General features: G+C 44.2%; 1 protein-coding gene across 8 annotated transcripts in view; it reads right to left on the bottom strand.

Moving 5' to 3' along the window:
* TP53BP1 (tumor protein p53 binding protein 1) overlaps positions 1-16,098 on the bottom strand; it is a 99,223-nt gene extending 83,125 nt beyond the window's left edge. For 7 of the 8 annotated variants that reach the window (XM_066592702.1, XM_066592698.1, XM_066592699.1 and 4 more), the window contains exons 1-3: positions 10,102-10,226; positions 4,236-4,423; positions 1,533-1,605 (exon numbers count right to left, since the gene is read on the bottom strand). In XM_066592702.1, coding sequence (XP_066448799.1) covers positions 1,533-1,605; positions 4,236-4,415 — 253 coding nt within the window. In that variant the 5' untranslated portion in view covers positions 4,416-4,423; positions 10,102-10,226. Of the gene's footprint in view, positions 1-1,532; positions 1,606-4,235; positions 4,424-10,101; positions 10,227-16,013 lie in introns of those variants that run through there. The other variant, XM_066592696.1, reaches the window with a different exon arrangement.
* Positions 16,099-18,508: the final 2,410 nt, after the last annotated feature.

Genomic DNA, 18,508 nt, shown 5'->3' on the forward strand with positions numbered 1-18,508 from the left:
TTTGGGGCCCACATGAATAGATTTTTAAAATCACAAGAAACCACTTCAAGTCTGGAAGCACACATGAACTTTTTGTGTCAGCGGTGTGAGCCAAACATAGATGGGAGGAGGAGAAGCACGAGTCTTTCCTTCTTACTGGATGCACTCCTGGCTTTGGCCCAGAAAGCTGCATGCACGATTGCAGCCTAAAGAACATTTCTGGCTAAAATAAGAAGTCTACTGTAAAAACAAGTTCTTGACTTGTGATTATGTTACAAGTAAAAGGAATGCGGTTTCTTAGAAATATCAGTTCAAGGGAAAGCTGGGGTGATAGACACGTATAGCTGCTATTACACCTACTACAGGGAATGTCAACCTGTTTTTCCAAGCTCTGGGATGCTAAGTCTGCCTAGTTATAAAATGATAATTCCTATTACGGTTGAGTGGTTAATCAAATTAGTTCAAGTATTCTAATTTTCATCAAAATCGTGAAATCACCATTACCCCCTTCCTCCTGGGGCAGAACTAATACCAGGCCGGCAGAGGAGCCGCAGCAGGACTGGACTAACTATGGAGGAGCCTGGGTGAGCGGAACAATGCTTTGATGAGCCCAAACATAGTATTGGTTGGCCGGGCCTCAGCCAATCCTTGTTAGGGCCTGTATACTACACTGTCCCTGCTCATCAGCGCAAAGCACGGATTGTTCCGACCCGCCCGCTCCCATTCACAGCAAGTGAACGACTGGCTGTTTACACGAGCCGATCTGCCATTCAGTTTTCTGCATGCAGAAACTTGACAAACTAGAAATAAACAAATTCTCATTCGTCGTTTAGTCTGTGCACACATTTACACTAAACGATAATCGTTCAGATTCTCGCTAGGTTGCGAGAATAAAAACGATCATCAGCCCGTGTAAAAGGGCCTTTACCCTTTCCAGTCAACTGTCTGACGTCTTCTAACATTCTGATTGTAGCCTGCACAGCTCCGCTCCGATGTCGGAAGACGTCCGTCAGGGTATTCTTACTGTAGCTTACTGGCCGCTCTGTTGTCAGGGGGCCTCTTCAGCATATCACATACTGCAATACTGACTCTAGCCAGCAGATGGCCCCATTGTAAAATGGCAGAAAGAGAAAGCCCTCTAGGAAACCCTCTATCCAAAATTGGGATTGCAAAAGGTCAAGCCTCAAAAATATTAAGTCTTGACAATGAAGTAGTCACCACAAAGATTTTCCAAGAATAATTTATCTCAGTGAAAAAAAATGAGAGCCATTATTATGCCAAAACTGCTCTAAAAAGGTACACTGATAAAGAGACGTTACTTTGTGGGTAAGTTAACAGATAAAACTATGACTTGCATGAAAAAAATAATATGGAGACAGTAGGTGCAAAAAGGAACAGCAACCAAAAAACATTTTCTATGCAGCCACTGTCAGTAGAAAACGCAGAATAGGGTACTGATTATAGAAATTATACATGTAAAGTAATCAAAACAATGCATTACATAAAAATATGATCGACAGTGCAGTGCATGAAAGCGTCTCTGATCACATTACCTAGATGATTTTCTTTTGCAGGCTCAGTTATGCGTTCTTTAACACCAATGGAAGGTTTACCAGGCACAAAATCCTACAACGAGGAAAACAAAAGCCAAATAAATAAAGAGAGTCATTGTATCTAACGTTTAGGCCGGCTGCACACAACCGAGTTTAACCCTTTCCAATCCACTGTCTGATGTCTCAAGACATTATGATTTAAGGCTGTACAGCTCCGATGTCGGAAGACGTCCATCGGGGTTCTCTCACTGTATATTGCCAGCCCCTCTGTTATTGGAGCCTATCCAACGTGTCACCTCATGCAGTACTGGCTTTAGCCAGCAGATGGCGCCATTGTATAACGGCAGAAAAAGAATAAACCCCCTAGGAAAACCAGGATACAAATTGGATTGGAAAGGGTTAAATTGCAGAATCCGCGATTGTCACCCACGCGGCTGTTTCGCATCCATTCGAACAATAGAATATTTGCATATTCTCTCACATGAGCAGACAGCGGCTGCGATTTCCGCTCACAGAAATAAAATCACAGCATGTTCTATTTTAGTGCGGGCTCCGCACAAACATCTTCCATTGAAGTCAATAGAAGCCGTCCAACCCGCGGCCCATTCGTTATTGGCATTGCAGATAGGTCGAGGGTATCCGCGCCATCGCCTAGTGACAGCGACCGCTGCAGCCATCCGCAATACAGATGAAGACAGGTACACAGGGTCACTGGCCACAGTCAGGGATGGATTCTGCTGCAGGCTTCCACATGCGGAATTTAACCCCATTGTGTGCAGCAGGCCTTACTGTGCACTCAGGGATATATAGTAATCATCGAATGCTTCGGACCTGTGTACAGGGGCATGCACAAAAGCCCTAAATGGCCTCCGAGTACAAACGTAAACAATGCAATAAAACACCACAAGGAAATCACATTGCTGGACACAAGTCTCCTAGGCTTTATCCCCATGCAATTTTCTTTGCATACGGTATCTCTGTGTTAGACCTTCCAAAGTGGGTCAACATTAAAGGGATTTTGTCAAAACAATTCTATTCCTGCTCACCTATTCCTCACGCCCCCCCCCCCCTTACCAGATCTTCTCCTCATTGAGTTCCTGCCCCGGGTCACTTCACTGCACACCGCCCCGCTTGTTTTGAAGGCTGCATTCCTTGCATTCTTCTTCCAGGCCGGTCAGTGAAGGTCATGTTGTTCTCTGGCTAGGAAGGAATGCTAATCTATTTCAGAGACAGTTCTCATGAGCAGTCTTGTCAATAGCTCGGCACTCCCCCTGCTGGCCTGTGACGTAACGTACATTGGCTGGCAAGAAGAAGACTGCCGACAATGCAGTAACGTCACAGGAAGGAGAGAAATCAGCCAGCTGGAGGTGAAGTGTTTTTCCCCCCCGGACTGCAGGAGACAGGGGAAGATAGGTGAGTTGAAGATCTGGTAAGTTGACTGACGGGGGAGAAATAGGTAAGTATAGAATTATTTATTTATTCTAAACGACAGAACCCCTTTAAGTGATATAGCTCTTGATCAGCTATTGTAATTAATGTTTATAAAACTTGTCAACTCCCATTGCAGTACGAGGTAGAGTCCAAAGATCACCAAGTCACAAGACAAAAGAGCATAGCCCTTTTGTTGTAGCGATCAGAGGAGGTTTTGCTGCTGGAAGTGATGGCTTACCACAATGAGTGGTCATTGCTGGCTAATCGGTTCACCGCTCTTCTACAGTTTGTCCCCCGGAGAGTGGCGCTTGTCCATCCACTGTGCTGGGATACCATAACACAGCCTGTTTAGATATGCCATTGTGAAGGGAAATGGTCAAATGGATTTTAAGGCCCATTTATACTTAACGATTATCGCTCAAAGTTAGTTCAAACGTACGAATTTGATAAATAATTGTTCAGTGTAAATGTACAGAAATCCCTCACTTTTTGTTCATAGTTTGCTAAGCTGACTTTTCAGGCAGCTTAAAAACAAACAAACAAAAAAAAAAAACAATCGCTAGCTTCTCGTCCCATGTAAACGCTCCATTCTCAGCGCTTCACTTAGGATGTGAAGCGCTGAGCAAGAAGCGAACGAGAACCTAGCAAGCCAGCAGCAAGTCTTTCTGTGTAAACGCTCGGCATGGGCGCTGACAACCTTAGCGGTGATGTCAGCATTCGTGAAGTCGTTTACCCAACTGTTGGCCCCAGTAAAAGGGCCACTAGAGTACCCCACAGACATTCTAAGTAGTGTAAAATTACATCTGACTAGACTAGAGGTCTGCTAGGTCAAAGTTTAATAGAGGTAGTGCAACCAACTGTGGCTATAGTCACCAATGTAACTTTCAATAAGCTATGCAACATCACAGCCTTATATACAGTGTATGAAATATAACAGGTTTAGAATTCCCCAAATCCTCCATTTATGCAGGGAAGCACTGTTAGAAGTTATAGTAATGTTTTATACATAGATGGCAAGTTTTTAACTTCATGTATGCCTATGTATTTTTAATCTGAATTACTGCAAATTGGATACTCCTCCTTAGTTAAAAATATCTCCCTGAAGTCCATTAATGAATGTAATGCTTGGAGAGCGGTTTTTAACAGTCCATGCGCTTGGGTGACATTTTTGAAGCCTTGGTTGCATCCTGCATACTATTTCACACATCTTGCTTCATTTATAACAATTATATCCAAGTAGAAGCATGCAACAAATTGGAATAAAACCCCTACCATGACAGGGCTTTCTACTTGTGCCTCCAGATGTGGGAGATGCTGTGCAAGCAGCCCAAAGCGTGCGCGGTCCAGATCATCTTCTGTTCCTAAGCTTTCAGGCTGGGAGTCTTCTACAATGAGGCACGGCGCATCCTGCTGCGAGAAGTCCGAGTCCGGCTGACTCCTACTGGGGTCCATCAGCGTGCCTACAAATTACATTATACAGAACAATCATGTTATTTTGGATCTCATATATTGGGCTTTTTATACAATCGTGACATTAGGAGTTGTCATAGGGATCTTAATGTGCAATATATACGCAAAAATGGGGATTTCACATTGCTATTTTGTATGTATTTTTGGAAAACTTTTGCTTATAATATACAAGTATGATGAGGAGAGGGGTGTTGTACTGGCACATCGAGTAGTTCAATAATGGTGTGCTCTTCACAAAGATAAGTTTGGACAACATGGCACCAGAGGATATTATACGAATCTTTCACTGATTACCAAATGTATGTCTTGATTGTTGCTGCTATCAACATGAATATAAAACACAATAATTAGTTGTGTTCAATTTCTTAATAATTTATAGGAACCTTTACGTTTTGCATAAAATCAAAGAGGTGAGAGAAAAAAAAACGTACCTCAGGATAGGTCATCAACAGATGATCAGCAGGGATCCGCTGCTCGGGATCCCTGGGGCGCTGTTATCACGGATAGCGCAGGCAACACCATATTGCAGTGGTCCGAGTTGGTACTGCAGATATAGGTCCCATTTAGTTCAATGGGAGCTGTGCCTCCGCCAACAAACTGTGCCGCTGCAGTACTGTCAGAGCTCTCTGCTTCCAGCACTGAGCACATTGACAGCGGTGCCAGGAATCAGCTGATCAGCAGGAGGTCACTCTGGCTGATCCTCTACTGATGACCTATCCCGTCCAAAGGTCTTCAATAAAAAGAAAAAATTATAGACGTGTGCATAAGACAGCGTTTTCCAACTCCAGTCCTCGGGACCACCAACAGTTCATGTTTTCAGGATGTCCTATAGTAAGAACACCTGTGGCAATGTCTGAGATGGACCATAGTTACGTTACCTGTGCAAAGCTGATGAAATCCAGAAAACATGACCAGTTGAGGTACCTTGAGGACTGGAGTTGGGAAACACTTGCATAAGTTGTCCCACCAAATCCATCGGATTTTGGATAGGTGATAAATAATTGATCGCTGAGGTTCTGACCACTGGGACCCCAGAGATCACAAGAATCACCCCAAGTCCCACTTAGTGAGTGGATCGGCAGTGTACACATGCGACCACTACTCCATTCACCATCTATGGAGATAGCCAAGACCCCATCCACATGTAGGAGAATAAATGTGAGCAGAGCTGAACAGAACTTTGCAATGAATCAGGGAAAATTCACGACAAATCCAGAGAAAAATCTGGGGATTTTGCAAATGAATCAACATAGATTTTTTTAGCAAAATCCTTGGGGAAAATGACCCCCACATCTGGCCTTACACATTAGGAGGAGGTCCAACTCTTTACGAAGCCCGGACCACAACAGATAAAGGTAGCGGGTCCAGACCTTCAAATCAAAGAATTAGGCCATCTTCACACGAAGCATATATGCTGCGGAACTGCAACAGCGGAGTTTGCTGCTGTAATTCAGGAGCATTTACAGAACAAGTCACATAGACGGCCACAGACGGCTATGGCGACTGAATGAAATCCCGTCATCTTAATATGGGGGCGCCATTTAGGAAATAAAGGGAGCTGACAATGGTATCTAAATAGTTAACTGGGATCAGCGTCATCCCCGATCCTCGCAGCTGCAGCCTGGCTGTGAAAGAGATACAGTAGGACTGTTAAAAAACAGACAAATCGCATGAAGGTCGCATGGCTCACGTCACACAGGGAAGCGCGGTACGAGGCTGTGAATCCCCTCCCATATCGCACTCCCCACCATGTGAATTTCCCTAGGATGTGAGGTGTTTTTATGTCAAAGCAGCCTTGCATCACTTTGGGGGTGTAGGGATCCTCGAAGGAGGATCGCAGAGTTTCTGCCATTGTTTTCATTGGAAGACCTCACATCGTGTGTACCTAGCATGGAGTGCGCTGCTGCCGCCAGTCCTATTGGAAACAATGGGCGCCGTGACAAGAGAGCACACACAAGACAGAACATGCCGTGATTCGTTACCCGCATAGCATGACAGTGCCATGCAGGAAAACCTAGTTGTATGAGATTTTGACACCCGTGTGAAGGCAGCCTCAGGGCTCGCTCATATGAGGGATTTTGCGCAGCTAAGTTAGCCGTAGAAAAAAAACACGACCGTTCGAACCAAAGGTTTCCTATAGGAAAAATGAATGAATTGTAGACGCGCAAGATCGCACCTAAAGACAGGACATGAGCGACTGCAATCCCCTGCTGCGCAACAATATAGGACCGCACCTATCTTTGGTGCGCAAAACGCAGAAGTGTCCATAGACTCATATTGGAGCAAAAAAGGGAGGGGAGGGAGCTGATCCGCGTCCAACGCTCGGAAAAGGACAGCTGCCTGTATTTAGGACACAAGAAGTCATTAGGAGGATTTCTACCGACTGAGGGAATTCCGAACAGCAGCGCATTTTTCCTGCAACACGCCGCTACCGATCGCGTAAATGGGCAGTTTTCACACTGAGGCTCAGGACTATATTGCGGAAAATAGCCCATTCACACGATTTTTTGCACAGTTAGGGTGCTTTCACACGGGCGACAAAATTAGCCCATGCTTTCTAATGGGTTCCCTCACATTAGCAATGTTTTGTAGGCTACTAATTTGCGAGAAAAAAACGTGCTGAATATTGTCGCAATTATCAATGTTTTGTAGCCCACGTTTCCCTCTGGAGCCTTCCTTTGTGTTGCATCGCATAAAAAAGCGTTTTTCGTGCGGAGCAACTTTTACAATAGGAAATCCTACTGTAAAAGCCCTAAAATAAGGCCTATCTGCATTAAGCAAAAAAAACAAAAAAACTAAATGAACACAATACTGCCTTTCCCCGAAAATAAGACAGTGTCTTATATTAATTTTTGTTCAAAAAGGTTTAACTTTTTTACATGTATAGCTGCCTGGACACTATTTAAATTGACTTTTTAAATTAACTGTTAGCAGGGCTTAATTTTGGAGTAGGGCTTATATTTCAAGCATCCTCAAAAAGCCTGAAAAATCATTTTGCATCCTCAAAAATTCTGGAAAATCATGCTATGTCTTATTTTCAGGGAAACAGGCTACATCACCCAACAGGCGCTGTCAGGTCCCACGCGCGTCAACTCTAGAAGACTTGGTTGTAGTTTTCAGTCGACACTGCCTGGTTTGAAGGTTCAAAATCCCCGCCTCCAGGAAGCACTAGCTGTGATTGGTTCTCGAACGCCTTGGCTCAGCCAATCACTGCAGCGCTGAATGAACCAATCACAGCCATCGCATTAAGGCAAAGATTTTGAATCTCTGAACAGGAAGCGCTGACTGAAAACTACAAGCAAGTCTGCCGGGGCTGCAGAGGAGACGTGCGGCGGAGCAGACAGCGCCCGTTAGGTAATGCACTGGGGGTTTTTTTTTTGCAGATAGGCCTTATTTTCAGAGTAGGGCTTATATTTCAAACCCTGACCCTCCCCCCGAAAATACCAGCAAAAGAGCACTACAAAGTCGCAAAAATGCAGTGATATCGCACAGAACACAGATATCACTGCGATTTTCACTTCTCTAAACAGGCTGCACGAGCAAATAAACCAACGATAACGTCATTCACTAGTTCAAAGGATAAATCGGCGCGTCGTAAAGGGCCCTTACATTAACCCTTTCCAATCCAGTTTGTATCCTGGTTTTCCTAGGGGGCTTACTCTTTTTCTGCAGTTATACAACAACGTTATCTGCTGGCTAAAGCCAGTACTGCATGGGGTGACATGTTGGATAGGCGTTGACAGCATAGAGGCTGGCAATGTACAGCAAGAGAACCCTGACGGACGTCTTCTAACATCAGAGCTGTATAGCCTTAACTCGTAATGTCTTTAGACGTCAGACAGTGGATTGGAAAGGGTTAATGTGTATGGTGAAAATAACGCGCCAGCAATATACAACCAAGTTGGATTTTCTGGAACTGATGTGTTTTAGACATGCTGGGTCGCAATGCCACACCATTGACGATCATTAACTCGTTAGAACCACAGGCAGCTGCCCACTGCACCGATCCCCGCTGTTAAGACCTTACATGCCAAAATGAATGTTGATCGCAGCATGTAAACGGTTTACAGAGGGAGCAAAATGTAAGTACGCATTTTTTTTAAAAAGTACATATTTGCTATTGCCTCGCAAATGAAACACAATAAAAGTGAACAAAAAAGTCATAAGCACCCCAAAACGGTACCAATAAAAACTACACCTCGTCACGCAATAAGGGCCCCTGTCCACGACCGTGAATTCGCCGACAGTAAATCATTGCGATTCTCCGCTCACGGCCGGCAATTCGCAGCATGCTGAGAATTGCCCCCATTCTCCGCGGCCAGCCCATCTATCAGATTAGGCTGACCGGCGGAGATTCGTGTGAGGCTCCTGCTCCCGGGGCGGAGATCTGCCGCAAGACTTCGCAACGCCTGTGGACAGGGGTGAGCCTTCATGGAAAAAAAATTGAAAAGTTCCAGGACTGAATGCAGCGGTGTTGTGGAAAAACATAAAAATATATACATTTTGGTAGGGTTTTAATTGTACAAATACGCAGAAAATTTTTCTTTATCATGTTATTTATGATGACTGAGGGCCGGCTCACATCAGCGCATGTGTAGACCGCTGCATGCACAACGCAGCGTTGTATCGGCGGGGAGCAGGCGTATCACTGCATATGGCAGATTATCTCCTGCAGGCTATCATGCGCAGTCTAACTTTTTCTAAAATGTCCGCTCTGTTGCTTAGCGACATTGCGTATAAACACGGTAAATGTAATTGCATACGTACAGCATTTATCACGCGCCCATGAAGAACAATGTTGCTCTATGGCGCGTAATACACTGTAAAACAGAACATACTGGGTTTTTTTTAACATGCGTATTATACGCAATAAAAACCACTAGCGCAAGTGGGTCAAGGAAAATAAATGAACTATCATTGACTCCACCCCCTGCGTATTATGTGATGAAATTACACCCTAACGCTCTACAGAAAAACACAAAACTATTTGCAGAATCGAGGTGTTTTTTCTCCCTCCGTTTCCAAAGGAAAAAAAAAAAGTAACAGAAATTTTACATTATATTTATGTAAAAACCGGTACCAACGAAACTACGGCTCGTCACGAAACATACAAGCCCTCATACGGTCATGGTGATGGGGAAAGTCGTGGCTTCTAAAAAGTGGAGACAAAAATCCAAAAAAGAAAAAAAGAAAAGGGGGGGGGGGGAAATCAGTGCCCTTGGGCCCAAAATGGGTCGTGTTACTAAAGGGTTAATTGCGCAACACATGCAAGTTAGTCGCTTTTGTTAATATAACACCGTGCGCTTTTAGTCAATTTTTTCCCCCTATGGAAACCCCCTTAGAATTCGCACTACCGGTCAATTTACGTTACGGATTTTTGCTAGTACGATCAGGATATGTCGCACGCAAATTCGCAGCAGAAAACCCCCAGTGTATTCCCAACCTGTGAACATGGCCCAACCTCTAGGAGAAAGGCGAATTGGCTGATAACAGAGAGCAGATTAGAAGAGCCTGCACTGTGTCACATGACATAAACAATAGTGCACGGGTAACATGTAGCAGCCATGTATGCATGTAGTGCTCAGTACCCCCGCCGTCCCTTTGTCCTTCCCGGCCTACATATTGCACGGCGCACCCGCCTTTACTGCACACGTTCTCTCCGACTCACTGTTTCAGTATCCCCTATAGCGCCAGTGTCGTGATATATCGCCAGCCAGGGTGCCCATCTGCCCTATAGAATGCAGGGGAAGCGCGGGGCTACCATGCTGTGCCCGGGAACCACGTCATCAGCGCCTTCTGCTACTGGCCGTGACGTCACCCTAAACACAGCGCCTATTGGCTGCGCGGGGAGGAACTCACTCCCTGCACAGAGAAGCTCGGCCTCACCATGGTTACTGTTGCTAGGGGCTCGGTAGTGCCGGCCTGGCAGCCAGTATGGCGCCTAGGCTCGCAGTAAGCTGCTCCATGCTGTGTTTCCAGGCTGCACTACTGTAGCAGGCCGGACATTAGTGAAGATAAAGACACCTTATGTGCAAAGGAAGCCAGAAAGCAGATTGCAGCTTCCATTCTTAACAGCTCATTGAACAATAAAAGGACTAATGTGACTGTTTGCCATGTGGCTGCCTTTATATTATTTTACCTTTTTATAATATAAAACCGCCAAAAAAGGAAGCGAAGCATCATTTCTTAATGCGGATTCCATGTCAGGTTTTTCTCATGCGGATTAGCCGTATTTAAGGAGGCTAATCCATGGTAGCTTTCAATGTAAATCTGTGACAGAAATCCATACTTAAAACACATTCTGGCGCGGTCTTCCTTGGATTAAGGCCACTTAAGACGATCGTATTTTAACTCCATAATTGGTCCGTGTTTTGCGGACCGTAATACGGAGCTAATATAAATCTAAGCATCTATTCACATGGCCGGTTTTTAGAAACAGCACAAACTATTTTTTCCGTTTTTGCCTCGGTATTCGTAGCATGTTTTATTGCATCTGTGCAGTAGAAAATAAAACCAATAACAGCAAATATGGAGGCAAGAACTGATTACGTACAGTTGTAATGTGGAAGAAAAGGGGTGGAGCAAACCCAATGGCATCCGAGGCTCGGGTCGCAGATGAATATCGAGAACCTAAAAACCTTAGGCCGCCTGCACACGAACGTGTCGGTTTCGTATGCGGGAGCCCACAGTCGAACCCGACCCTGACAGAAGCCGGTATCTGCGCGTACGTGACTTTTTCTTCTTTTATTTGTACTGGGGAATCCGTACAAAAATGGAACCTGTTGCAATTTTTCCTCCCCTCGCAAAAACCACAATTCGATTCCACGAGTGTGCAGGAGGAAGCGTTTTTCTATAGCATGTAACAAACAGAACTTGCTGTTGATTCGCGGTGCGATTCTACTCGTGTGCAGGCGGCCTTAGAGAGTGTTGCAAAAATCAGATAGAAAATGGAGGTGCTACCAAGCAGAAAAACCCACGAACGGTGGGCACGCTAGATATGTGAGGACCCAAAAAAAAAATGGTATCTTGGCACAACTCTCCAGTAAAGGTAGTGAGATGGTAGGGCGTAATATCCAAGTTCTCTTTTATTAAATGGATTTAAAAAAACACATAAAATATGCGATTTGGGGTGAAACACCTTCATTAGACAAGCTGGGTAGGACATCACTCTTGGGGTGGAAGGTATATGGATCCCATTAGAGCTGGTGATACCAGTAATGGAGAGAACCAGGCCTGGCAACAACAGGAGACATGGAAAATGGCCCCGGTTCTCTCCGCTGGTGGTATTACCAGGTTTCGGATCCATATTCCTTCATTCCCTGCAGCGGTCACGTGTCGATACAACACGTCATCACTGCGAGCTAGGAAGCAGATAGCGGCGAGCCTCTGCATGGGAACGTGGAGGAGACAATGAGTAATTGTTTTTTTTAAGTCCCCCTGCCTACAGATTTTGCTGAGATCCACAGCAAAATCTACAACAACTGGGATTTGTTGCAGATTTTACTCCTCCATTCCCAAATCAATTGGGAAAATCTGCAACAAGTCCACATCACAGGTCATTTAACACCGCAGATTGTTTTCTGCAGCATGTGGATAAGATTTCTTGAAATCCCATCCTCATTGCTTGTCTTAAAATACATTGCATATTTTCAGAATGCAAATATGTGGCGGAAAATATAAAGCTTATATGCCATGTGTGAACATACCCCCAGGCTACTGACACACCGGTGAGCGCGATATTGAGAAACTCGAGCCCGATATCGCGGTCACCAACGTGCATTTTCAAAATGACGCAAGGCGTTTTTATGGCAAAAACGCCTACTATTACTTCAGTAAATTAGCGATCCTCTGGTGTGGCAGGATCGTCAAGTGTTTCCCATTGTTTTTAATGGGAGACATCACACTCGCATGCGCATTGCACGCCATGCAATATGTTTTACTGTCCCATTGAAAACAATGGGCGATGTGTTTCGAGTACAAAGCCATTGAAATCAATGGGTTCCATTAAATCCGTGCTACACATGCAAATTTTGTGTGCACAATACGCTTCACAAAGGCATCTGTGTGAATAAGCCCGAAGAGATGCAGTTACATTTTCTTACTAAATCCAATATTGGTTCGGGTTGTAGTGCTCTACCTAACGAAATTCACCACTGGGATATTCTCTCCCATATATCAAGCATCTCTTGGACTTGGGCCAGACTGACAAATTTCCTATATGGCAGTTCATTACTCAGCACTCACTAAATGAAGAATAAGTATATGTTTAAATGTCCGTGAATTCTCACAGATGTGTGTACTGAAAATAGGAAAATATTTATGCTGAAACTTTGTGGCAATTTACTGTAAATTCATGTGGTTGGGGTTTTCAAATATGTTCACTGACGTCACCCATTGACAGTGAGCAGATTAAACCGCCAATTTGACACACTAACAGTGCTGGCAGCCAGATCTGAGAAGAGCCCCTATAGAATGGAGGTGAGTATCAAGAAACACAAGTAGCCAAAGAGTCAATGGGGCTGTATCTGCAGGGCTATACAGCCAGCCCTGTTGACAAAGACAAATAACAGGTCCTTTTTAAAGGGGTTGTCCAGGGTTAGAAAAAAATTGGCTGCTTTCTTCCAAACATAGCGCCACCCTTGTCTATAGGGTTGTGTGTGGTTTTGCAGCTCAGCTCCATTAAAGTGAATGGGAACTGAGCTGCAATACCAGACACAACCCATAGATAAGGGTGGCACTATATTTGGAAGAAAGTAGCTAGGTTTTTCTAGCCTTGGGCAATCCCTTTCAGAAAACACAAACACAATGATCACCCTAAATAAGTGCTGTCAGTGAACCTAAGGGTCACTTTGGACAACTTGAGATGAGCGAAGTGCCAAGGGCTGATCAAATATATCGCTGTTCATTTAAATAACCTTTACACAAGCTGATTCAGACAGTTGGGGAACGAATGATCATATAAACAATTATGGCAGTACGAAGATCTGATCAGCTGACCAAACTGCATTTATTCACTTGTTGGCTGATCGCTTTCGTTCATTTCATGATTGGCTTACTTGAAAGGCCACATTTATACTAAAGAGAATCCTACAAGTCTATTTAAATCATTGACCATGAAAGAATGATCAAACAAGCAATACACAAAGAGCCACAGATAGAGAAACGATCCTATGGGCATACTGACATCCCTGCTGCAGCCGGTGATTGGCTGGATCGGTTACATGTTTGACCAGTGGTTAAGCATGGACCAGTGCTGTTGTAGTGCCGGGTCACTTTAATGGTGGGTATATGCTTTAGGGTCCTTTAAGATGGGACAGTTGTCCCAGCAATAATCGCTCCTGAGTAGAGATGAGCGAGCATTATCGCTAAGGCAAACTACTCGAGCGAGTAGTGCCTTAAGCAAGTACCTGCCCACTCGTCTCTAAAGATTCAGCTGCCGACGCGGGTGAGTGGTGAGTTGCGGGAGTGGGGAGGAGAGAGTGAGAGAGAGATCTCCCCTCCGTTCCTCCCTGCTCTTCCCCGCCGGCAGCCGAATCTTTAGAGACGAGCGGGCAGGTACTCGAATAAGGCACTACTCGCTCGAGTAGTTTGTCTTAGCGAGTATGCTCGCTCATCTCTACTCCTGAGCTTTCACAAAGGAGTGAGGATCGCTCAATGAATGGAGGCAGGGGGGGCCGGAGATCTCTTCCACCGTCTTCCTTTCACAGTGAACAGGCAGTCGTTCATAGATGACAATACAAGTCGATCATCATTTGATTTTTATACCTGCAGAAACTGAACACATTTTTGCTGTTCAGTCGCTGATGGCATTTAGGCCTCGTTCACACGGGCTACAAAATCTCGCTACAAAACCCTTGTATGTGAAGCCCATGGTTTCCAATGGCTTCTTTCAGGCCACAAAACATCCCTTACGTGAAACAGGCCTATTACACTAAATGATTTGTTCAGATTCCTGCAATCCGGCGAGAATCTGAGCGATTATCGTTCAGTGTAGAAGGGCCCTTATTCTTATGCCATATGCAGTAGAGTGTTTATTCTTAAATCCCTTTGAGGCCAATGCAACAGAGGGTCATATAGTAATGTAAAAGTATCTTATTTCATAAAGTTGCAACATTACTGTACTAAAATATGCTAAAAAAAATACTGTGGCGTGCAAACAACTGCAAAATAGTGTCATACAGATTCCTGCAGATTTTGTCCTGCAATTGATGATCTTTAAATCATAGATCAACAGGGATAAACTACTTTGTGCTATACACCAGGGGGTCAAACCAAACAAAAGACACTGGACTGCAGGGGCACCCTATGGTTTCACATCATTTGCATGCCTAATTTTGGTTGAGGTACCATCCCATATGCCATCCATACCGTACGTTCCCAAGTGATTATTTTATCTGAAGAACAACGTAAAAATAATACTAATAGCAACAATACATGCTGGTAATAACTAGTAATAATGATCCTTTAAAGGGGACATGATATCCTAGCATAAGCTGCACTGTTTGGCAGAATTGCATTCACTTAATAGCCCAGAAAGGACCAATCATGGGGGCTAGAGGAATGAATCCCACCCTTTTGATTCCCTAAAAACAGGACCTTTCTGTTTCTTAGGAAAAAAGGTGCATGGAATGGTGGATGCAATTGGGGCAACTTGATACTAAGTGTCCTAACATATAGAATTCTGCCTCACTTTTAAACTTAAATACTTACTGTTAATTTGACACATTTGTGTTGTGTTTTTTTTGTTTGTTTTTTTATCTTTTCTACACTGATATTGTAAAGGAAGCCACTCCTCTCTGTCTACAGGAAATAAACTCCCACTGTCACCAATATCACCACAATTGCATGTAGTGCTGGCATGATCAATCTCCCTGTTTTATACATGTATCTGTCCATCATTTCCATGAAGTCATTACAGAGAACAAAGCCCTGTGCTACCCTTCCTGCTTTCTTTCAACCTATCCACTTGTACATTCTCCACTTGTTTCTAAACATGAAGATTTCCCACATGGAATAAGAGAAATTATATTTAATTCATGTTTTATTCTTATGATTAATCTGCACATTCAGAGCCTTCTGCAACATTAACAGGGGTGCATTAGATACCCAGATACAGTGTAATAGGCTATAGTGATGTACAATGGAGAATGTATGGAGAATGACATCATCTCACATCTTATACTAGGAATGCTCCTGGCACTGCAACACTTAACCAGGAACACTGCTGCCAGGCATGGCAGGAAAAAAAAATCACAATTCATTCTTCCTTATGCAGAGAACAAAGAGCCTCCCACTACATAGCAGGACAAAGCTACAATGCCCATTCATTTACATTGTGTGCCATAAGAGAAAAGTTTTGGGGTGTCTGGATCTACCCTATGCCATCTACTACTCCTATGACATCAAACACGTCATAGCATCTCTGCCATCTGGAGAATGAATGAAAGGACTACGCAGCAGACCTGCCATTGTAGCCTCCTGCAATCTCCAGCCTGTCTCCAGCAATCAAAGCTTATAGCCGGTGTCTATAGCATGCACGACCATAACAATCGCTAGTATGTAAATGTAGATTTACTGTACCTCAATGAGCTCAGTAGATCTAGAAGGGAAGGCAGGCAGGCATGGGAGGGACACGGACAGAATGGTTTCTGCTGCTGGAGAAAGCTGCTCTTCTGAGCTGCCAATCCTTAAAAGAACGCTAGGGGCGCTGTTTCCACCAGAGGAGGAGTTCTTTGTACTGACATCAGACTTATTATTATTATTAGTATTATTATTATTATTAGGATTGAAATAGCAAACACGCAGGATACAATCCCTACACATAATTTACAAGATAATGTCTGTTTCAGATACACTGTTCTACTTGGGGTGTATTCACACAGGCAATTTTCATACAAGAGTGCCATCCGATTGCGATATGGATGGAACTCACACATAGAGGGAACACTTTTAATTTAAATCTGTTTATTCACATGAGTGTTTCTTTTAAATTGTTTTTCCTCTTTCTCGGAACATGGTCCGAGATATAATGGTGTGTCCTATTTTTGGACAGTTCTTGTTAAAGAATCACCCATTATTTCCTACGGGAGCTTTAAAAAGTTGCATTATGCTTAAATGTACATTAAAAGAACATGCAATTTTCATGCTCATGAAAAACACAAGTGCAACAATGCATTTTTCTCACAAAAGGCATCGCAATTATAGGTTTACAAGTGTAATATTGTATATATCATTCCCCCATGTATATACACCCTTAGACCGGCTTCACACAAGCGTATTTACGCATGCAAATTTTGTATGTTAAACGCCCTTTTTTGCCTGTGCATTTCAGTCGCGCAAATCCTGCAGCGCGACTGAAAAAAAAACCTGCAGCATTTTACAACGTTTTTAATGCTGTTTTTAACACACCCCATTCTTACGGCGTACGTTTCAGCACGAGTTATAAGCACTGTGCTAAAACGCTTGTCTGAAAGAGCCTAACTGAAATGAAAGGAGGCTTAGCGCAGCGCTTAGTGCAAAACACTGTAAAAAGACGTTTGTATGAGAGAGGCCTTATAAGTAGAGATGAGCGAGCATACTCGCTAAGGGCAATTGCTCGAGCGAGCATTGCCCTTAGCGAGTACCTGCCCGCTCGAGTGAAAAGGTTCGGGTGCCGGCGCGGGTGACAGGTGAGTTGCGGCAGTCAGCATGGGGGAGAGAGGGAGGGAGAGATCTCCCCTCCGTTCCTCTCCGCTCTCCCCCGCAGCTCCCTGCCCGCCGCCGGCAGCCGAACCTTTTCTCTCGAGCGGGAAGGTACTCGCTAAGGGCAATGCTCGCTCGAGCAATTGCCCTTAGCGAGTATGCTCACTCATCACTACTTATAAGCCATTTCAATGGCAGGCAGCATCACTGCTTTGTTTGCGAGCGCAAATGCACATGGCTTACAGAAAAATAAGCCGATGCGCATGCAAAAAAGCAACATTTGTTCTGCAAAAAAAACGCTCCGCTCATGCGTGCATAAATACGCAAACGCTCGTGTGAAGCCGGCCTATTTACATTAGCAAATGCAATACTGTCCCGAGTCACACTTGTACACAAGTGGTTTTTTTTTCCTGTGATTGTGATGCGTTTTGCGAGAAAAACATATCACATCGTTGCTGTTGCGATTTTCACGCGCATGAAAATCGCATGTTGTTTCAAATGTAAAAATTGAAAAATCACATCGCACTCAAATGAAACTCACATTTACATGTGAATGCTATGAAGTTTTTTTCCTGCCATTGGAACTAATGGGCGATTCCTGAACAGAATCGCCCAAAAATGGGAGATGCTGTGACTTTGCTATCTTGGACCACCAGTCAGAGAGAAAATCACTCATGTAAATTAACACATTGAAATCAATGTGCTATATTCACATGCCAGTTCCGTCCATACTGCTATCAGGTAGATCTTGTGCATGAAATTCACCCGTGAATACAGACTTAGGGCTCCTTCACACCAGCGAGTGCGATATTGGCCCGTGAATCATGGCCCGATATTGCACTTGCCAACATGTGAAAGCCCCTGTTTCATGTGAAAACAGACTCGCATCACTGCGGGGATGAAGGGAATCCCCCGTGGTAGCTGTCACAGCCGTGGCAGAGGATCACGGAGTTAGCCCATTGCTTCCAATCGGGCGGGCGCTGCTGACAGTGGGCGATCTTGCAGAAAGATAGGACATACTGCGATTTGTTTCCTGCATAGCATTGCATTGCAGTGCCATGCAGGAAAGCATCACTAATGTGAATGAACCCATTCAAAAGAATGGGTTTTATATTTGTGCGTCTTGCAACGCACAAATCTTGCACGATTTTTACACCAGCGTGAAGGCAGCCTTACAGAGTTATTTCTTTTACAACTAGTATATTGTGCTATTACAAGACCCAGTAGAGTTTGCTAGAACTTGGTATAGTAAGCAGTTACATTTAAATGATATAATTTGTATCTATTAGGGCTTATTCACACGGCCATAGGCGCAGCTACGCTCGGCAGTCCGGAGCGCAACTGCACCTGAACAAGGGGGATTTCATCCCTATCTCCTGCAGTTCAAACACTGC

Source organism: Eleutherodactylus coqui, chromosome 2 (genome assembly GCF_035609145.1).
Source record: "Eleutherodactylus coqui strain aEleCoq1 chromosome 2, aEleCoq1.hap1, whole genome shotgun sequence".
In the NCBI taxonomy this organism is placed as follows: domain Eukaryota; kingdom Metazoa; phylum Chordata; class Amphibia; order Anura; family Eleutherodactylidae; genus Eleutherodactylus; species Eleutherodactylus coqui.